At 40.8% G+C, this 22,971-nt stretch overlaps 1 protein-coding gene across 1 annotated transcript in view; it reads left to right on the top strand.

Annotated features, from left to right (window-relative positions):
• The window catches only part of OMA1 (OMA1 zinc metallopeptidase), an 83,427-nt gene extending 61,344 nt beyond the window's left edge, over nucleotides 1-22,083 (top strand). Inside the window, exon 9 of the mRNA XM_081486758.1 lies at nucleotides 21,548-22,083. Coding sequence (XP_081342884.1) covers nucleotides 21,548-21,565 — 18 coding nt within the window. The 3' untranslated portion in view covers nucleotides 21,566-22,083. The remainder of the gene's footprint in view (nucleotides 1-21,547) is intronic.
• Nucleotides 22,084-22,971: the final 888 nt, after the last annotated feature.

Below are 22,971 nucleotides of genomic sequence, written 5' to 3' on the forward strand. Positions count from 1 at the left end.
ACTTTTAATCACACCTAACTCCTTTTTTTTGTTTAATTCTGGAATTTTACATTTTATTTATTTTTTATTTATTTTAATTAGAGGCTAATTACTTTACAATATTGTAGTGGTTTTGCCATACAGTGACATGAATCAGCCATAGATGTACATGTGTTCCCTATCCTGAACCCCCCTCCCACCTCCCTCCCCATCCAATCCATCAGGATCATCCCAGCGCACCAGCCCTGAGCACCCTGTCTCATGCATTGAACCTGAACTGGCGATCTGTTTCACATATGATAATATACATGTTTCAGTGCTATTCTCTCAAATCATCCCACCCTCGCCTTCTCCCAGAGTCCGAAAGACTGTTCTATACATCTGTGTCTCTTATTCTGTCTCGCATATAGGGTTATCATTACCATCTTTCTAAATTCCATATATATGCGTTAGTATACTGTATTGGTGTTTTTCTTTCTGGCTTACTTCACTCTGTATAATAGGCTCAGATTCATCCACATCGTTAGAACTGACTCAAATGTATTCTTTTTAATGGCTGAGTGATACTCCATTGTGTATATGTACCACAGCTTTCTTATCCATTTGTCTGCTGATGGACATCTAGGTTGCTTCCATGTCTTGGCTATTATAAATAGTGCTGCGATGAACATTGGGGTACACGTGTCTCTTTCAGTTCTGATTTCCTTAGTGTATATGCCCAGCAGTGGGATTGCTGGGTCATATGGCAGTTCTATTTCCAGTTTTTTAAGGAATCTCCACACTGTTCTCCATACTAGCTGTACTAGTTTGCATTCCCACCAACAGTGTAAGAGAGTTCCCTTTTCTCCACACCCTCTCCAGCATTTATTGTTTGTAGACTTTTGGATAGCAACATTCTGACCGGCGTGAGATGGTACCTCATTGTGGTTTTGATTTGCATTTCTCTAATAATGAGTGATGTTGAGCATCTTTTCATGTGTTTGTTAGCCATCTGTATGTCTTCTTTGGAGAAATGTCTGTTTAGTTCTTTGGCCCATTTTTTGATTGGGTTGTTTATTTTTCTGGACTTGAGCTGCAGTTGATGCTTGTATATTTTTGAGATTAATTGTTTTTCAGTTGCTTCGTTTGCTATTATTTTCTCCCATTCTGAAGGCTGTCTTTTCACCTTGCTTATAGTTTCCTTCGTTGTGCAAAAGCTTTTAAGTTTAATTAGGTCCCATTTGTTTATTTTTGCTTTTATTTCCATTACTCTGGGAGGTGGATCATAGAGGATCCTGCTGTGACTTCTGTCGGAGAGTGTTCTGCCTATGTTTTCCTTTAGGAGTTTTATAGTTTCTGGTCTTACATTTAGATCTTTAATCCATTTTGAGTTTATTGTTGTGTATGGTGTTAGAAAGTATTCTAGTTTCATTCTTTTACAAGTGGTTGACCAGTTTTCCCAGCACCACTTGTTAAAGAGATTGTCTTTTCTCCATAGTATATTCTTGCCTCCTTTGTCAAAGATAAGGTGTCCATAGGTGTGTCAATTTATATCTGGGATTTCTATTTTGTTCCACTGATCTATATTTCTGTCTTGTGCCAGTACCATACTGTCTTGATGACTGTAGCTTTGTAGTAGAGCCTGAAGTCAGGCAGGTTGATCCTCCAGTTCCATTCTTCTTTCTCAAGATTGCTTTGGCTATTCGAGGTTTTTTTGTATTTCCATACAAATTGTGACATTATTTGTTCTAGTTCTGTGAAAAATACTGTTGGTAGCTTGATAGGGATTGCACTGAATCTATAGATTGCTTTGGGTAGTATACTCATTTTCACTATATTGATTCTTCCAATCTATGAACATGGTATATTTCTCCATCTATTTGTGTCCTCTTTGATTTCTTTCATCAGTGTTTTGTAGTTTTCTATATATAGATCTTTTGTTTCTTTAGGTAGATATATTCCTAAGTATTCTTTTTGTTGCAATGGTGAATGGTATTGTTTCCTTAATTTCTCTTTCTGTTTTCTCATTGTTAGTGTATAGGAATGCAACGAATTTCTGTGTGTTGATTTTATATCCTGCAACTTTACTATATTCATTGATTAGCTCTAGTAATTTTTTGGTCGAGCCTTTAGGGTTTTCTATGTAGAGGATCATGTCATCTGCAAACAGTGAGAGTTTTACTTCTTCTTTTCCCATCTGAATTCCTTTTATTTCTTTTTCCGCTCTGATTGCTGTGGCCAAAACTTCCAAAACTGTGTTGAATAGTAGTGGTGAAGTGGGCATCCTTGCCTTGTTCCTGACTTTAGGGGAAATGCTTTCAATTTTTCACCATTGAGGATAATGTTTGCTGTGGGTTTGTCATACATAGCTTTTATTATGTTGAGGTATGTTCCTTCTATGCCTGCTTTCTGGAGGGTTTTTATCATAAATGGATGTTGAATTTTGTCAAAGGCTTTCTCTGCATCTATTGAGATAATCATATGGTTTTTATCTTTCAATTTGTTTATGTGGTGTATTACATTGATTGATTTGTGGATATTGAAGAATCCTCGCATCCCTGGAATAAAGCCCACTTGGTCATGATATATGATCTTTTTAATATGTTGTTGGATTCTGTTTGCTAGAATTTTCTTAAGGATTTTTGCATCTATGTTCATCAGTGATATTGGCCTGTAGTTTTTTTTTTTTGTTTTATGGCATCTTTGTCTGGTTTTGGTATTAGGGTGATGGTGGCTTCATAGAATGAATTTGGCAGTTTACCTTCCTCTGCAATTTTCTGGAAGAGTTTGAGTAGGATAGGTGTTAGCTCTCCTCTAAATTTTTGGTAGAATTCAGCTGTGAAGCTGTCTGGTCCTGGGCTTTTGTTTGCTGGAAGATTTCTGATTACAGTTTCAATTTTTGTGCTTGTGATGGGTCTGTTAAGATTTTCTATTTCTTCCTGGTTCAGTTTTGTAAAGTTATGCTTTTCTGAGAATTTGCCCATTTCTTCCAAGTTGTCCATTTTATTGGCATATAGTTGCTGATAGTAGTCTCTTATGATCCTTTGTATTTCTGTGTTGTCTGTTGTGATTTCTCCATTCTCATTTCTAATTTTGTTGATTCTTCTCCCTTTGTTTCTTGATGAGTCTGGCTCATGGTTTGTCAATTTTATTTATCTTCTCAAAGAACTAGCTTTTAGCTTTGTTGATTTTTACTATGGTCTCTTGTTTCCTTTGCATTTATACCTGCCCTAATTTTTAACATTTCTTTCCTTCTACTAACCCTAGGGTTCTTCATTTCTTCCTTTTCTAGTTGCTTTAGGTGTAGAGTTAGATTATTTGACTTTTTTCTTGTTTCTTGAGGTGAGCCTGTATTGCTATGAATCTTCCCCTTAGCACTGCTTTTACAGTGTTCCATATGTTTTGGGTTGTTGTGTTTTCATTTTCATTCATTTCTATGCATGTTTTGATTTCTTCTGTGATTTGTTGGTTATTCAGCAGCATGTTGTTCAGCCTCCATATGTTGGAATTTTAGTAGTTTTTCTCCTGTAATTGTCATCTAATCTTACTGAAGTGTGATCAGAAAAGATGCTTGGAATGATTTCAATTTTTTTGAATTTACCAAGGCTAGATTTATGGCCCAGGATGTGATCTATCTTGGAGATGGTTCCATGTGCACTTGAGAAAAAGGTGAAATTCATTGTTTGGGGCTGAAATGTCCTGTAGATATCAATTAGGTCTAACTGGTCCATTGTATCATTTATAGTTTGTGTTTCCTTGTTAATTTTCTGTTTAGTTGATCTATCCATAGGTGTGAGTGGGGTATTAAAGTCTTCCACTATTATTGTGTTATTATTCAATTCCCCTTTCATACTTGTTAGCATTTGCCTTATATATTGTGGTGCTCCTATGTTGGGTGCATATATATTTATAATTGTTATATCTTCTTCTTGGATTGATCCTTTGATCATTATGTAGTATCCTTCTTTGTCTCTTTTCACAGCCTTTATTTTAAAGTCTATTTTATCTGATATGAGTATTGCTACTCCTGCTTTCGTTTGGTCTCTATTTGCATGGAATATCTTTTTCCAGCCCTTCATTTTCAGTCTTTATGTGTCCTTTGTTTTGAGGTGGGTCTCTTGTAGACAACATATATAGGGGTCTTGTTTTTGTATCCATTTAGCCAGTCTTTGTCTTGGTTGGGGCATTCAACCCATTTACATTTAAGGTAATTGTTGAAAAGTATGATCCCGTTGCCATTTACTTTGTAGTTTTGGGTTTGAGTTTATATACCCTTTCTGTGTTTCCTGTCTAGAGAAGATCCTTTAGCATCTGTTGAAGAGCTTGTTTGGTGGTGCTGAATTCTCTCAGCTTTTGCTTGTCTGTAAAGCTTTTGATTTCTCCTTCATATTTGAATGAGATCCTTGCTGGGTACAGTAATCTGGGTTGTAAGTTTTTCTCTTTCATCACTTTAAGTATGTCCTGCCATTCACTTCTGGCCTGAAGAGTTTCTGTTGAAAGATCAGCTGTTATCCTTATGGGAATCCCCTTGTGTGTTATTTGTTGTTTTTCCCTTGCTGCTTTTAATATTTGTTCTTTGTGTTTGATCTTTGTTAATTGATTATTATGTGTCTTGGGATGTTTCTCCTTGGGTTTATCCTGTTTGGGACTCTCTGAGTTTCTTGGACTTGGGTGACTATTTCCTTCCCCATTTTAGGGAAGTTTTCAACTATTATCTCCTCGAGTGTTTTCTCATGGCCTTTCTTTTTGTCTTCTTCTCTGGGACTCCTGTGATTCGAATGTTGGGGCATTTAACATTGTCCCAGAGGTCTCTGAGGTTGTCCTCATTTCTTTTAATTCTTTTTTCCTCTCTGCTTCATTTATTTCTACCATTCTATCTTCTATCTCACTTATCCTATCTTCTGCCTCTGTTATCCTACTGTTGGTTCCCTCCAGAGTGTTTTTGATCTCATTTATTGCATTATTCATTATTGATTGACTCTTTTTTATTTCTTCTAGGTCCTTGTTAAACATTTCTTACATCTTCTCAATCCTTGTCTCCAGAGTGTTTATCTGTAACTCCATTTTGTTTTCAAGATTTTAGATCATTTTTACTCTCATTATTCTGAATTCTTTTTCAGGTAGACTCCCTATCTCCTCCTCTTTTGTTTGGTTTGGTGGGCATTTATCACATTTCTTTACCTGCTGAGTATTTCTCTGGCTTTTCATCTTGTTTAGAGTTCTGTATTTGGAGTGGCCTTTCTGTATTCTGGCAGTTTGTGGTTAATCTTTATTGTGGAGGTCCCTTGCTGTGGGTGGGATTGGATGAGTGGCTTGTCAAGGCTTCCTTTTTAGGGAAGCTTGCCTTGGTGTTCTGGTGGGTGGAGCTGGATTTCTTCTCTCTAGAGTGCAATGAAGTATCCAGTAGTGAGATTTGAGATGTCTGTGGGTTTGGTGTGACTTTGGGCAGCCTGTATATTGAATCACAGGGCTGTGTTCCTGCATTGCTGGAGAATTTGCATGGTATGTCTTGCACTGGAATTTGTTGGCTCTTGAGTGGTACTTGGTTTCAGTGTAGGTATGAAGGCTTTTGGATGAGCTCTTATTCATTAATGTTCCTTGGAGTCAGGAGTTCTCTGGTGTTCTCAGGTTTTGGACTTAAGCCTCCTGCCTCTGGTTTTCAGTGTTATTCTTACAGTAGCCTCAAGACTTTGCCACGTATACAGCACTGATGATAAAACATCTAGGTTAAAGATGAAAAGCTTCTCCACAGTGTGGGACGCCTGGAGAGGTTCACAGAGTTACATGGAGAAGAGAAGAGGAAGGAGGGAGATAGAGGTGACCAGGAAGAAAAGAGGGAGAAAGGGGCGAGAGCAAGCTAGGCAGTAATCAATTCCCTATGTGCTCTCCACAGTCTGGACCCCTTAGAGAGGTTCATGGAGTTACACAGAGAAGAGAAGAGGGAGGAAGGAGACAGAGGTGACCAGGAGGAGAAAAGGTGGAATCAAAAGGAGAGAGATCCAGCCAGTAATCAGTTCCCTAAGTGTTCTCCACAGCCCGGAACACAAAAAGAGATTCACAGAGTTGGGTAGAGAAGAGAAGAGAGAGGGAGGAGATAGAGGCAACCTGGTGGAGAAAAAGGAGAGTCAAAAGAGGGAGGGAGCAATCAAGCCATTAATCACACTCCCAAGTAAAAATAGGTACTGAAGATTGGGTTCTTAAAGGTACAAAATTGATAGCAAATACCAAAAAGCAAAGATTAAAAATCTGGAGTAGTGGTTAGACTCTCAAAAATACAATATTAAAAAAAAACAAAGTCACAAAAATTATAAAATATATATATGAAGTTTGCTTTAAAAATAGGGTCTTTTTTGCAATAGTAGGTTATAAAAATGAAAATTAAGGGAGTAATAGAGGACTTAAAAATTTTTTTTTAAATGATAATAATAAAAGTATATCTAGGAATTTCTCTGGAGCTGTTGCGGGCAGTGTGGGGTCAGTTCAGGTTCAGATAGTTCCTTGATCCAGCTTATACTTCTCAAGATCTATAGGCACCTTCCAATGTAGTCGGTGCTAACTACAGGGTTTTAATCTGTCAGTTCCAAAGCAAGTTCCCTCTGTTTATTTGGCTTCTTCTGTTTGCAGTTCTCTTCAGTGTCTGATTTCCACCCTGACACAAGGGGGCGAAGATGTTCACTTATTTGGTCTCACTTGTTCAGTTGTGCTATGGGGAGGGAGGAACACTGCAAACAGATATCACTAGCGTGTGTGGGGAGTGCTCGCAGTGTCTTGGCTGCACTGGGTTTGCCCCCGCTCACAGCGTGTGTGCTTTCCCAGTCTACACTGTTCAGGCTCTAGGTTGCTCTGCCGGGGTACTGTCTGAGGCCGACCCTGGGTTGCGTGCACTTCCCAGGTCTCAGCTGCTCAGGTTCAGGTTCTCGGGTACTCCACAAAGGGGCAGACTCAGTTGGGCCTGTGTTTTGTGCCCTTCCCAGGTCCGAGCAGCTCAGGCAACCAGGTGCTTGGCGAGCGCACACCCCCCAGGTGGGCGGTGCATCTTATCACCTCCCCGGTCCCAGCCGCTCGGTTTCCTGGGTGGCAGCAGGAGTGCCCATCTCAGGTGTGCTGTGTGTCTCTTCTGGGAAGCTGATCTCTGGCTGTGACCCTTCTGGCGTATGTCAACAGCCCAGAATCCCAAGAAGTCTTGGTTAGCAGCTGGGTGCCTGCTTGCAGTTTGGTAGAGGATGCCTCTCTGGAGCCGAGTTTGCCCCTTTCTGGCTCTGGCTGTTGCCTGCCTGCCTCCCTGCCTCTGGCGGGGAATGGGCCAGTCTGCAGCCGGCTAGCTCTCCTCTGGTATTTGCTCAGTCCTTTGTCCTTTGTTCTGTGAGCAGGCCTGGCAGTGCCTTAGGTTAGGGCTTTTTGTGGGATAGTTCTCTCTCTCTCTCTCTTTTTTTCGCTCCCTCTCTCTCTGGCTATCCCACAGTTTGCATTGCTATCTCACGTTAGTTCCCTCAGATTGCCTCAGAGCATTCAGGCCTGGTCCTTACCCTAAGCAATGCAGCCTGTGCCTCCCTGTTCAGCACCTGCTTGCTGGTGGTGGATGTGAGCACTGGGAGGTGCCTTTAGGTACGTAATCTGTGGGTTTTATTTATTTATTTATTTATTTTTCCTCCTGGTTATGTTGCCCTGTGAGATTCCAAAACTCCCCACAGAACCTGCTGGTGAGAGTGTTTCCTGGTGTTTGGAAACTTCTCCTCTTTTAAGACTCCCTTCCTGGGACGGATCTCCATCCCTTCCTCTTTTGTCTCTCTTTCTATCTTTTATATTTTGTCCTACCTCCTTTCAAAGACAAGGGGCTACCTTTTTGGGTGCCTGATGTCCTCTGCCAGCATTCAGAAGTTGTTTTGTGGAATTTGCTCAGCGTTCAAATGTTCTTTCGATGAATTTGTGGGGGAGAAAGTGGTCTCCCCGTCCTATTCCTCTGCCGTCTTAGGACCGCCCCTGTATTACACATTTTACTCTGTCTTATACTTTAGATTTGGGGGGAAAACCAGAATATCAGGATGTGAAATAATTGTTATCATCTAGAGGTTTCCAGCTGAACCTAAACTGAATTTAAGAGTCTGGGTGGTTGCAATGAACTAGGAAATTGATAGTCTGAAATATGCAGAAATTGATTTGCATTAGGACTGCAATTGTGTGGAATAGGGCACCTTTGACTAGAGAGTTTCCTGATCCTCATCTGTGGGCCATGAGTAATTAAGAAGAAGCTGAATAAGCTCTTTCCATAGGCAGACACAAGTAGTGCTGTTTGTGGTCTAAGTGGTCAAATGAGAAAATGGGGAGAAGGATCTTCTCTGCAGACATGGTATGGTTCTGGTGCACTGAAGCTGTAGCAGGAAGTTGTGTCATCTGGGCCCATTGATGGTATTATAGTCTCAGTACCTCGGGGGTTCTCAGAGAACACAGCCAACCTGTTCTCACTGAGATACCACGGAGACGCAGGTAGGGGCGAGGTGTAGTCCCCAAGTTGATCTTTCTGGGAAGCAGACATTGAAAAAGATCTGGATGAAGATGAAAGAAGCACAAGACACATCCCTGGTGATACCCAGAAATTACTGTATTTGCTACATGTATAAATAGGTTTTAAAAATGTATTATTGTTTTTGTATAATTTGTACTCCCAAACTGGTGAAGTCTAGTGATGCTGAGGTTATATTAAGAGGGATATTTTTCTTATAACACATTAAATCAAATTAATAGTTTAATAGAAAATTAAAGGGGAAATAAGCTGCCTTTTACCTGTGCCCATTCATCACACAACCCTGTGAAGTAGGTCTTATTACAGGCATACCTCAGAGATACTGCAGGGTCAGTTCCAGACCACCACAAGAAAGTGAATATCACAGTCAAATGAGTCGCAATTTTTTTGGCTTCCCAGTGCATATAAAACTTATGTTTATACTGTACTGTGGTCTATTACATGTGCAATAGCATCATGTGTAAAAAGCAATGTATACACCTTAATTAAAAAATAATGCTTTTGGGACAATGTGGCACAGTCTTGCCACAAACCTTCAATTTGTAAAAGACATTATACCTGCAAAGTGCAGTAAAGTGAAATGCAGTGAAATGAGGCATGCCTGTATTTTCATTTTATGATGAGAAACAGGCTTGCAGAGGTTCGATGATACACTCAGTGTCTCTCACCTAGAACGAGCAAAGCTAGACCTCCCTGACTACAAATATCTCCACTTCCACACTCTCAGCTTTCTAAAAACTATCAAAAGGAACAAACTCTATTCTCGGTTGTTTGTCAGCTTCCTCATGTATGACTTTGATGTAGGTAAAAAACTGTCTAAGTTTAAAATCAAGGATCACTTATATCATCTATAAGACTTTTCCAGGTCCTCCTCTCAGACGTTTCTATCAGGCTTCATGTGAAAAACCTGGAATGAGGCAGGACAGAAGTGAAACCTCTCGCCCTGCCTGTGAAACTCTGTTAGTTCTCACTGGGGATGTGTCTGGATGCAATTGCATTTTCTTTGACAAAATATTGACCTAGTTGTTAAGAAGACAAGTCCAGAGTGTATTTATGTTTTTCGAGGCTTTCTATATATTGCTTGGAAGGAATTTCCTCATCTGCCCACAAGACAACACTTGTAAGGCAGAGGTTTGGATTAACCATTCTCCATTTGGTTGTTCTTTCCTCCCTTAGTGATTGGAGTTCTGTCACTCCATGCCATGTAACGACATCTGGAGAAGGTCCCCTACAGGTCAACAGTAAAACACACTTTTAGATTTCCCTGTAAATTTCCTAGGAAAATTATGTAGTGGAGACCCTAGTCTATTTTTTTCTTCTATTCTCACATTTAATTGTATTGTTCAGACTTCCTATAAAACATATACAAGTTGACATCTTGTCAGAAAGAGCAGAGAAAATATAGAGATGATAATTTTATAGTGTACATGAAAAGGATTTTTTAAAAACTAGAATCAATAAATGTAAAAGAAATGTTACATTTCAGCTCAGGGTTTTAGGAGAAATTAAATAGCAATTGGAACATAATATGTGTACATATGCTTTAAGTTGTACATGGAAACGCCCTCTCTATGTCCTGCATTTAGTAGCATAACTTACTTTCAGTGCTTTTTATGTGCTTGGAGGATTTAGATGCTGTTGGCTGGAACATGATGCTGATTAATCCAGGGCACAAATTCAATCTAATTTCTTTTATAATCCAAATAGTTTTAATATTGTAGCCTCTAAAACTAAGCTCAAAGAAAACATGTATATTTACTGCTATATCTCTAATACCTAATCATTTTTAGCACATTTGCATTTTGCTGATAATGTACAATATCATCTGGTCAAAAGATTAGAAAAAAGGAAAAGCAATCATACTTGGTGAAGTCTATGCCTTTTGGTAGCCATGGGGCCCTGGACAAGTCCCCTAAACCCTCTAACCCTCATTTCTTCATTTATAAATGGAGATAATAAATCCTACTTTATAGGTTAACGTGATGATTAAGGGAAATGATGTACTGAAAGCATTTAGCACAATGTCTAGAGCTCCAAACATGATAAAAATAGCCACAATTTATTGAATTCTTAGTTTGTACTAAGCACTGTGCTAAGCATTTTTCAAGCACTATTGAACCTCACTGTAACCCTGTATATGATAGATATTATATTATCCCCTATTATAGATCAGGAAACTGATGTTCAGGGGGTTAATGAAACTTGCTCAAGGTCACATGGTATATTTCTTAAGATTATTTTACTTGCAAGAACAGAAAAACCAACTCAAACTCAATCAAGAAAATTTATTGCCTCAGCCAACAAACCCAGAAGTGCACTAGCTCTGGACACAATTCAGTCCAGAGGATCATATCAGCAGAGCAATGGCTCTTTGTGATTTTTTCTCAGCTCTGCCTTTTCTCTCCTCTGATGATAATCAAGATGGCTGTAGGCAGCTGCCAGGTTTACTTCACATCTAGATGGGAAGAGTGACTCACTTTGCAACTTTTGAAACAAAGCCTTCATTGCTAAGTGCAGCTTCTAAAGAGCATCCCAGAAGCAGTCACCATCACCATGGTAGAGGATGGGATTGTCCTGACTGGAAGGAGCCAATATGGGTACAGTCAATAGCACCCAAACAGAGCTCTATGACATGGTGGGGGACATGCAACCACAGGGTCTGTTGAGTGATGAATAAAGAAACCTGTTACTTTTGCCTCTTTGAGCAAGTAAGGAAACATGATCCTTTGAAGATTGGTCTGAAATGATACTTAATCTGGACAAAAACACTGTAGCAAAATTTTACATTGATATGATAGTGGGTTTGTGTTGAAATGTTTGCTTTATCATTTGTAAATTATTTTTTTGCCTGACCTGAATTATATCCTGAAAATCAACCTATGAGATTGGAAGGACAAGTGAATTTTGCTTGTAGGGGATTAAACTAAAGCTTGAAGGAGTTATGCAAGTTATCCAAGTGAATGGCTGAACTGAGATCAGAAGGAAAAGATTTGTTGCTTTATAATCCTGTGCTTATTCAACAGTAACACCACACTGTAACTCCACTCTCTTTGGAGAGACAGGCCTTACCTCCATTTTTTATCTCAAAACTGAAGCTCAAAGATACTAAGCAACTGTGTGCCCAGCACTGCTTAGCAAGTAATGGCCGAACTGAGTGAGATTCAAGCCCTCATCTTCTGATTCCAGAGTCTGTGTTCCTCATCCATTTACTACTTCAGCTGGCAAATCTCATAAAGGGAGTGGAAATGCACAGGGTTTCTTTCCTTTCACTCCTCACTTGTGAACAGCAGGGCCAATAACTTCTCTTCCCTTTCTTAAAAGCACTCATTTTAATGCTCTATGGTAGATGGTAAAAATAACTATTTTAAGCATATTCATAAAACATGAAGATAAAATTCCTGGTAATTGTTCTATAATATAACATGTTTTTTTTTAATTGAAATACACTTGATTTACAATGCTGTGTTAATTCTGCTGTACAGCAAAGAAACTCAGTTTTATACACACACACACACACACACACACACACACACACACATATATATATATGCACACAAATTCTTTTTTATATGCATCACCATTATGGTTTATCTCAGGATATTGAATATAGTTCCATGTGCTATACACTAGGACCTTGTTTATCCATCCTAAGTGTAGTAGTTTCCATCTTTCAACCCCAAGTTCCCAGTGCATCCTTCCCCCACCTCCCTCCCCCTTGGCAGCCACAGTCTGCTCTTTATGTCTATGAATCTGTTTCTCTTCCATAGATAGATTCATTTGTGTCATATTTTAGGTTCCATATATGAGTGATATCATATGGTATTTGTCTTTTTTCTGACAATAGGTTCTTTGAAAGATTCCAGTAACATCTTCACTTAGAATGGTAATCTCATTGCATCCATATTGCTGCAAATGACATTATTTTGTTCTTTTTTATGGCTGAGTAGTATTCATTGTATTTGTGTACCATATCTTCTTTATCCATTTGTCTGTCGATGGACATGTAGGTTGTTTCTGTATCTTTGATATTGTGAATAGTGTCACTGTGAACATTGAGTTGTATGCATCTTTTCAAATTAGAGTTTTGTCTGGGTATATGCTGGGTTGTGGGATTGCTGGATCATGTGGTAATTCTACTTTTAGTTTTCTGAGGAACCTCTCTACTGTTTTCCATAATGGCTGCACAAACTTAAATTCCCACCAACAGTGTAGGAGGGTTCCCTTTTCTCTACACCCTCTCCAGCATTTGTATAATGCATTTTTATTGAAACCTAGAGAGTTCCTTAATCTGTGGTAAAAACATATATATATATATCTAATTTCACTGTGGAAAGAAAGCACTATCAGTGCATCCCCCCTTTATTCCTTGGCCCCCTAATTTCCATAAGAAAACCAATAGCCCTCCAAAGTAGGCCAGTGGCTCTAGCTTTTAAATCACCAAGAATTCTTTTTACATGATCTGGCTCTGTGTGCATGGATGTTTGCACCAAGTTCTTTCTGTCTTGAAGGGTTGGACTGTCTCAACCTCAATGACCAATTAGGACTGCTGATCATCATGTGATCTCTGGTGTTACCAAATTCCAACCACAAGAAAGATTTGTGATTTTAATTAATCTGTGTGGCCTAATTATATGAGAGAAAATATAAAATTTTTAGTTAGGTTCTTTGAAAGATTCCAATAACATCTTTACAGGCCACAAGGGCCTTGGAACCTCTTCCTGGGAGGTATGGGTTTACAGTCAGATTCACTTTTTTTTCTCCAGAAGATGAAAGAAAGTAAAATTAACATGTATTAATGTTGACCAGTATATCAAATTATAGCCATATTTCTGTAGGTTGGGGATGATGGACGGTCTACTGAAGGTAGACAGGTCTGTTGTTCTGTATATAAGGATATATTTTTTAAGTATCATTTTTGCAGAAAGGCAAGTTGAATTTAATTTTTTTCACATCTATTCCTCTCTGATGTTAGAATACCTTGAGAAAAATCAATAACATGACTAATTTTTTCTTTAGGAAAATAGGATGATACCATTTTCCCTGCCTACTTCCCACAGTTATTAGGGGTTTTAAATATAGCTATGTGTCTCTGCTTTGTACAATATCCAAAATGCTGCATGCAGTTTGGAGCTGGCTTTTTATCATTTTGTATTTAAAACATCTATAATTTATTTTTGTATTCTAAGATACACAACCAAATTTATGCCGTTAATTTTATTAACAACTGCTTCATTTCTCTTTCAAAAAAAAAACGCTGCATGCAGGCTAATTCTAGCATCATCTTAGTCTGGATGATAAAGTTATTATTTAGAAGAGGTCATTTCCAAAAGGATGACCATTGCCTGATGTGATACAACCCAGAACTGATGATGATCTGTTCTTACCCAAGGGTGAGAAAAAGGGAAACCTATCTGTAGCAGGTTTAGTTTTAGTCTGATTTATGAGCCTATAGATATGTGTGTTTAACCTGCTACTGTGCTAAGTCATGTCTGACTCTTTACGACCCTATGGACTATAGTCCTCCAGGCTCTTCTGTCCATGGGATTCCCCAGGCAAGAATAGTGGCGTGGGCAGTCATTCCCTTCTCCAGGGGATCTTCCCGACCCAGGGATTGAACCCAGGTCTCCTGTGTTGCAGGTGGATTGTTTACCACTGAGCCACCTGGGAAGCCCATCACAGTTTTAACCCACTCATTAATCCATACTGCAGTGGTTTCTCCCTCCCCACTCTCTCTGTCCACTTCCTTACATGAGTTCCTGAGAGCAAGGCCAGATACTACCTACTTTACCCTGGTGCCTGCCTCGGCCTTATTTTGGGGGAGACCCAAACTGGGAAGTTAGTTATCAAACACTATTGTTATTATTGAATGCCCATAACAACCCCACTTAGCAGATGACAAAACTAAAGTTCAGAGAGTGGGAATTGGCCCATAGTTACACAGCAGTGCATAGTTTAAATAACCCTTGCCTCTCAGGGTTGTTATGAGGAGGTAATGAGTCAACACTTAAATATAAATGGGCTTCATAAACTGTAGTACTGGGCATGAGTGGCTTATTGTCCTTTCATAATGCCACTTCTTCTAATGATGGTGACACAAAAGTGATCATCTGATGCTCAGAGTAGCCATAAACATGCCCACATACAATAGCTAAACATCCCTCGTTCAGGCCCATCATCAGTACCCAGGGCAGCCTTGGAGCTGGAACTTTTATCTCTTGATTCATATGCTCTGGATCCGGAGTGACCCTAATAACCATCCATGCAGTGGGAATTTTGACTTGGAAATCAGAGTCCAGACGTAAAGTGGTTTTTACACACACGTGACAGCCCATCCGGGAGCAGAAGTTTATTTAACAGCCGGAACAGATGGCAGAGTCACACTCAGAGGCCTTGTCCAATACAAGGAATATGTCAGGAATCGAAATACGCAACACAGACTGGGAAGGCAAACCAGTTTTAGGGAAGCCAACTCAGAAGTGCTCTAGCTTACTCTGCAGAGGACATTCAGGTTGGGTTGTTTCGGAAATGTGGTCATTGATGGCTCAGATGGTAAAGAATCTGCCTGCAATGCAGGAGACCTGAGTTCAATCCCTAGGTTGGGAAGATCTCCTGGAGGGGAGGGCATGGAAACCCACTCCAGTATTCTTGCCTGCAGAATTCCATGGACAGAGGAGTCTGGTGGGCTATGGGGTCGTAAAGAGTCAGACATGACTGAGCGACGAACACTTTCACTTCACACTTCTCACTTCACTTCAGGGCTCAGCAAGATCCAGTCACTGACAGTAAGACCAGTAAGCAGAGCAATAATAAGAGCCACCATTGGTTAGTGGATGAATAATTAATTGCCTCTTACAAGCCAGGACCCAAAAACACTTGACATCCAGGGGCTGATTTGATCCCTGTAGCCATTCTGTGAGGTGGATATGACCGTCTCACTTTATAGATGAACGCAGGAATCAGAGCCTAGATAGCATGGGTGTCTTGACCCAGAGTCACAGTTTGGACTGTCAACATCTTCCAAGCTCATGGGCCCCAGATTTAATGCCATCTGAAGGCATTTGATGAGGGTGGGTTGGCTATTTGACTGACTGGTTTATGATGCACACAAATACAGTGTGATGTATTGGGAAAGACCCTGATGCTGGGAATGATTGAAGGCAGGAGGAGAAGGGGACGACAGAGGATGAGATGGTTGGAGGGCATCACTGACTCAATGGACATGAGTTTGAGAAAGCTCCGGGAGTTGGTGATGGACAGGAAAGCCTGGCACGCTGAAGTCCTTGGGGTCGCAAAGAGTTGGACATGTCTGAGCAACTGAACTGAACTGATAGTGTGATGTGGAGAAATGTCTTTTGAATCAGACAGACCTTAGAAAATTCCTTCACTTTCCCAGGACTGATTTCACTTCCACCAAATATTCGGTGATACCTGCTTCACAGAGCAGCCAGGAGAAGGCAGTGGATTTATGCACAGAGGTGCCTGGCACATGGTAACTAATCACTTCTTGTTCTTTCTCTTTCCCCCTCAAACATATGCCTTATAGTCCACTTACTTCCAAAGATGAGTTGCAAAGGAAAGTTTGGGGCCAAAATCTGACTCTTCTTATCAGGCCTCAGATGATTTAAGAGATTCTTTTGTGAGGCAGAGAATATCAGAGCCAAATACAAGAAAGGTTTTTCAACAAAGTCTTTTTTTTCTACTCAAGATAGCATTAAGTAATATTCAGGAAATACGTGCTCTGGTTTCTCTAACTTTTGCTGATGAGGTCTCTTTGAACTATTTCAAAGGTGACAGCAGAACTGGAAAGCCTGCCTTTCCCCCCCAGCCCCACTGTCATATGAAGGGCAGATAGAGATCCCATGGTCAAGTTCAGTGACCACAACTGGTCACTGACTCTGTCCCTTGAAGGGAACTGCCTGTCCCTGTTTTTACTCAAGATGTTGACAAGATGTTAATACAGGCTAAATTTCTAAGTGAGACTTATGAATAAGACAAAACAAAAAAGCTAAAGTTTTTGTAGGATCAAATATAACAAGAACAGGAGGGGACTGCTTATGGGAGAAGATGGTATGGTGAAGACAGATGACACAGAAAGAACTATTGACCAAGGCTAGCAGTCACGCAAGTTATATACTGCACAACTCCAGAGGGCGCCATCCACCCAGACTACATTGTGAACAACTCCCAGTAGAGTAATGCAACAAGGCAGTCCTACCTTTAATGCTTCTATCCTTTCTGTCAAGAAGAATGATCCTCAAGGTAGAACATAATCAAGGGTGAACTGAAGTTCTAGGTGGAAGAAGAGATGGTCAGAGGGAAACTGGATACCTTTATTAATGTTTATCATCATAATAGGCAATAGTAAGAGTTAACACTTAAGGAGTAAAACATGTCGGAAACTACTAAGCACTGTGCATATATTATCCCAATTTACCCTCAAGTGCAATGTTGTTGCTGTTCAGTCAACAGCCAGCAAAGCTTCATTTTGTTTAAATGGCAGTCCGCCTTGCCCAAGGAGATAAAACATGGTTGTCTAAGTCAATCATGGCAGTACTATCTCCCTAAGCTAGTGATTGGTCTAGAAGTAGGCATGTGACCAGATCTGACCAATGGGAAATAGAGAAACAGTCTAATATTTTCCAGGATGATAAGTATTTTCCACCCTGATAAGAGAGAGGCCATAAAGAAGTCTGGTTGTTTATTTTATTTTACATTTTCAATGGAAATATAGTTGATTTGCAATGTTATGTTAATTTTTGCTATACAGCAAAGTGATTCAGTTATACATTCTGATATACACACACACATATATATATTCTTTCCATTATGGTTTATCTCAGGATATTGAATATAGTTCCCTGTGCTATACAGTAGACCTTTGTTTATCTACTTTGCTTTATTTTTCAACCTGTGTCTTCCATCCTTGCTTTGCAAGTTTTGTGTTAAGATATGATACTTGTTGCTGCTATGGCCTTTTAATGAACTTGAAGGCAGCCAAGAGAATCATGAAGATACCAACCTGAAGCCCAACATCACTGTGTTAATGAGCCAGTGCCAGTGCTGCCTCCCTTGAAATCATTTATGAAATGAAAAATTAAGTGTATTGTTTATGCCACTGTTAATTAAGTATTCTCTTTGTTGTTGTTCAGTTGCTCAGTTGTGTCCCACTATTTGTGACCGCATGGACTACAGCATGCCAGGCTTCCCTGTCCTTCACCGTCTCCCAGAGTTTGCTCAAACTCATGTCCATTGAGTCGGTGATACCATTCAACCATCTCGTCCTCTGTCATCTCCTTCTCCTCCTGCCTTCAATCTTTCCCAGCATCAGGGTCTTTTCCAGTGAGTCGGCTCTTCACATCAGGTGACCATTCTCATACCTGCATACCCAAAAGAAATCCTACTGATAAAATATTATTGGTTGCATTTTGCAAATTAGTGAACTTTCCCAGTTCACCTAGCTAGTAAATGGAAAGTCCATATTTCAAGGCAGGTCTGCCTGAGCCTGAGCTTTTCACTGCTGCTCTTATGCCTGCAGTGAAGTTTAAGGTCCAGAGGAATTACCTTCCTAGGGCACAAATAAGAAGAGTTCTCAACATTAGACAGCTCTGGCAGGGAGGGAGCTCTTGGTTACTGGAATTATTCAGGCAAAGTCTTGTCAGACTATCGTTTTTAAGGTTTGTTGGAGACGAGAGTCTGGCTCTGAGTAGGCAGAAGTGAGGAAGTGGGACTGCAAGTGAGAGACAAATGTTCTATGAATATGTTCTGGAGTAGAACCAACTGGATCTAAAAACTAAGTAAAAATAAGTTGCAGCCTTGGCTAACTGGGCTTTCACTCTGAGCCAGTGTCTTAGGCATCTGTGCTCAAGGAATGGGTATGATGGCTCTACTCCTGGACCACCAAGGGCAGTGGTGTGGTGACTGGTCAAGGTCAGGTCTGAGGCTACATCAGGGTCCTAGCTCTTCCATTTCTTACTTGCGAGCCTCAGCTTCCCCTTTTGTCAAAAAGGAAGAATGGACTTGGCACACTACACAGAGGCACTGTGAGGATTCCATGAGATAACTGCATGTGTCCACAAACACTTACTGAGGACCTACTATGTCACCCTGCTTATTTAACTTATATGCAGAATATATCATGCAAAATGCCAGGCTGGATGAAGCACAAGCTGGAATCAAGATTGCTGGGAGAAATATCAATAACCTCAGATGCACAGATGACACCACCCTTATGGCAGAAAGTGAAGAAGAACTAAAGACCCTCTTGATGAAAGAAGAGAGTGAAAAAGCTGGCTTAAAACTCAACATTTGAAAAACTAAGATCATGGCATCCAGTCCCATCACTTCATGGCAAATAGATTGGGAAACAATGAAAACAGTGACAGACTTTATTTTGGGGGGGATCCCAAATCACTGCAGATGGTGACTGCAGCCCTGAAATTAAAAGACCTTTACTCCTTGGAAGAAAAGCTATGACCAAACTACATTAAAAAGTATATTAAAAAGCAGAGACATTATTTTGCTGACAAAGACCTAGCTAATCAAAGCTATGGTGTTTCCAGTAGTTATATTTGTATGTGAGATTTGGACTATAAAGAAAACTGAGCATTGAATAATTGATGCTTTTGAACTATGGTGTTGGAGAAGACTCTTGAGAGTCCCTTGGACTGCAAGAAGATCAAACCAATCCATCCTAAAGGAAATCAGTCCTTAATGTTCATTGAAAGGACTGATGGCGAAGCTGAAACTCCCAATACTTTGGCCATCTGATGCGAAGAACTGACTCTTTTGAAAAGACCCTGATGCTGAGAAAGATTGAAGGTGGGAGGAGAAGGGTATGACAGAGGATGAGGTGGTTGGATGGCATGACCGACTCGATGGACGTGAGTTTGAACAGCTTTGGGAGTTGGTGATGGACAGGGAAGCCTGGTGTGCTGTAGTCCATGGAGTCTCAAAGAAATGGACACGACCGAACAACTGAACTGAACTATGTGCCTAGCCTTCTGCTGAACCCTGATGTCTGTGTCAGCTGTAAGGAGTTCCCCAAATTTAAAATGTTAACTATTATTTATTTTTTTAAAAAAATTGTCCAACTCCTCTCTCCTTCCTACCCCACCAAGGGAATACAAAAAGGACCTCATTTATCTATTTTGAAATAAATCGAGCTCTTATCCAGGAAAGTAGAAGAAACGGCTCCAACAGACCGAGTTTCCAGCAAGACAAATCCCCCAATGGCCTCTCTCTGCCACTGCTCAATAATGGTGTTTGCTATAAATCAGAGAGCTTCTTTATCAAGTGCCTTGGAAGCGCTTGGGACCGATTTAGCCCTGGAGTGAGATTAATCACAAATGCTGCTTTAGAAAGAGTGATGGGTGTGAATAAGAAGGGTCGATGGAGATCATTTCGATTCACCTTGATTGCTATAGATAGCTGGAGTTTGCAGAACTAAGGCTCTAAGTTTTAGCAGTTCTGTTTGAGAAAAATTGTTTCATCCAAGAATATTGGATGAGGAATCTAATGGCCTAATGTTTTTTAAATCACCTACTATGTGTACCAGATACTATGTTTACATCACCTCTTTTAATCCTCGTAACAGCTCCATGAAATAGGTCTGGTTACCCTCATTTTTGAGACCTAGAGCAAGGTACAAATGTCACTGTACAAGTGACCAAGTGGCAGAGAAGAGAATAAAAGCAGGTCTGTATGACTCCAAAATCTTACCATGGAGCCTCTTTGGACCTTGACTGTAGATCCCTGGCAGCAGAGCTCTATGTAGTCACCCAGACAAAAATGACTTCCTGAGACTGCTGGTCCCAGTGATGATGTCTGGAACAGTCCTCTAGGGACCCAGCTTTCATGGCACTGTTCTGTGATGTTCTTCTCAAACATCTCACTTTTTTCCTAAGATAGAGAATGAATGAATGAATAAGTAGGAATCTGCTTCTTCTCTGCTCATGTATAGTATGGCAGCCATGGAGGTTGTGGACCCACCCAGTGCCCCATTCCAGAGAACCTGCTTTGTGGAGCTTAGCTGACTGATGCCCCAGTTGCCACACCTTCAGATCCTGTGACATTTCATCTGAATGGCTTCCAGCCAGTGACTGGACACAGCAGCAGTGCTAGAGCTGGGCTGGCCCATTCCGGCCTCACAGGGGGTACCTATAATGGACAACCTTTGCTTGAAGACTCCCTGTTGGCCTAGCCTAGACTTACTTAGAACCACACTAGTCAGAAGTCTCCTTCTGAAGTCCCTTCAGGCCTCCTTCCTTCCCACTCTCCTTTCCTAAGTGTCAGACCTGCATTGTGGTCTGAAGGCTCTCCCTGCCTACTCCTCCTCCCCTACCCACATCACTCACCTGTGTATCTCCAATTCATCTCTTGTACATCTGATCCCATCTTGGTGTTTGCTTCTTGGAAGTCTCCAGTAGACAGACACAGTGATTCTATTTCCTCAATCCAAATGTTTGTCACCAGGAAAACAGATCAATTCTGTGATATTGACATCCAATGGAATGCTACAGAGCAGTGAAAATGAATGAATTAGAGATAGAAGGCCTCAATGTGGATATATCTCAAAAGTACAGTATAGAGCAAAAACAACCAAAAAAAGTTGCAGAGTGATACATACAGAATGTAACATTTATATGAAGTTTTAAAACATGTAGAACCAAGCAATACATCATTTGTAGATATGTGCATACATAATAAAAGTCTAAGAACACACTAGGGAGTGATAAGCACAAACTTCCGGATTGAAGTTGCCACAGGGGAGAGAAAGAAAGAAGAATGCAGTCAGGTTTTCTGTTTTAAGCTGAGTGGTTGGTACATGGTTGCTCTTTGTACCTGTGCCTAAAGTATTCCATGATAAAAGTAACACATATTATTAAATCATACTGCACAGATTACCTTTTTTGAAAATATATTAAATGACTTGAAATCAGTTCTGCTTCAGAAAATCTTGGGTCTTTGTTATCACATGTCAGCAGTTGAGTCTTAATCTATTGTGGCTTTTACTGCCCTCAGTAGCAATTCTTTATTTTTATGCTTGTTTCTACTCTCTTTCTCTCCCAGACCCTCACTGGACCATGAACTCTAAGAAGGAAGATTCTCATCTCCTTACTTCTGAATCCCCAGTGCTGATGACAAGCAATATGTGCTTATTATGTTTTTACTAATCAGGAGATGGAAAATCGAGGGAAGAGAGAAGGCAGGTAGAGCGGATTGTAGAACGTAAGTAACTTTTTTGAGTCAGGAAAGCAGAGCCTCTGCCTTTGTTTGAGCACTGCTGTATGAGGTAATAGATCTGTAGTCAAAGATCTGGGGGGCCAGGTCAGAGGGTCTGATGCCTGATTTCCTACTACTGTGACAGCCACTTTGTTAAATGCTTCATGTGTTTTATTTTCAGTCTTCACAACTTGGAGAGTTGAGCATTACAGCCCCTTTTTACAGATGAGAAAACTGAGGCTCAGCAAATTTGGGGTCACTCAACTGCTAATTAGCAGAGCTGGGTTCACACGAAAGTCTTTCTGGTGTCAGGGGTCCACTGCAGTGCTCTGCCTCCAGGTTCCGTGTCTGTTTAATACAAGGCAAGTGATGTGTTTGTCTGCTATGAGGCCAATCATCCACTTATTAATGTGTTCGATCATTTCAGTCATTGATTTCCCACTCCTACGTTCCAGGCACCGGAATACAGTGATAAGTAGCACCGACTCTGACCCACCGCCCCCACCCCCATCTAGCAGGAACACAGAAGCATGGACGGGTGCCCGGGCAGTGGGATGAGGTCCATGATAGATGAAGTTCAGGGCAGTGGCAGCATTGAGAGTGACACATCACCCTGTGTCATGGTGTCAAGGCTTTCTGGAGGAAGTGACCTCCAGAAGAGAACCAGGTGGAGCCAGTGAAAGGAAGAGAGGATGGTGTATGGCAGGGGAGAGAGATTGTTCCTTTAAGAAAGAACTGCCTCTCTGAGGCCTGAAAAAGGAAGAATTAAGTGACAGTGCTTTGCATGATACTACCAGAACATCCTCCTTTTCCTCTACCATCCAGGCTCAGAATCCAGTACTCCACAGACTTCAGCTGGGCACCCACATTGCTTCTGTTTACACTTACTTGATCTGTATTGGTCCAGGTCCATAGAAGAGGCAGAAACCAGAAACAGACAAGATTAAATGTATAGGAAAGCTGAAACAGGAGAGAAAATGAGGAGGAAGTCAGGAGAGATGGGAGGAGCTACAGCGTGTGAAGTGGATGTGACCTTGAGTGAAGGACAGAGGGAAGGCAGAGGGTTGGGTGGAAATATCTTAGACAGTCCTGAGTCTGGCAAAGCTGTCTGGGGGTCCTTGAACCCAAGTTGCCTGGGAGAGGAGTCCCGAGTCTCCTAGAAATGGCCCTGCTGAGTGTCCCTCGCTGGGTTCTGCCAGTGGCTGGGAGCTGCCAGGAACCAGCATGGTGCAAAGGCAATGCTGAACTTCAGAGCACAGTGGCTGGGACCA

The sequence above is a fragment of the Giraffa tippelskirchi genome, chromosome 5, assembly GCF_054371585.1.
Source record: "Giraffa tippelskirchi isolate mGirTip1 chromosome 5, T2T-mGirTip1v1.2.pri, whole genome shotgun sequence".
Classification (NCBI taxonomy): domain Eukaryota; kingdom Metazoa; phylum Chordata; class Mammalia; order Artiodactyla; family Giraffidae; genus Giraffa; species Giraffa tippelskirchi.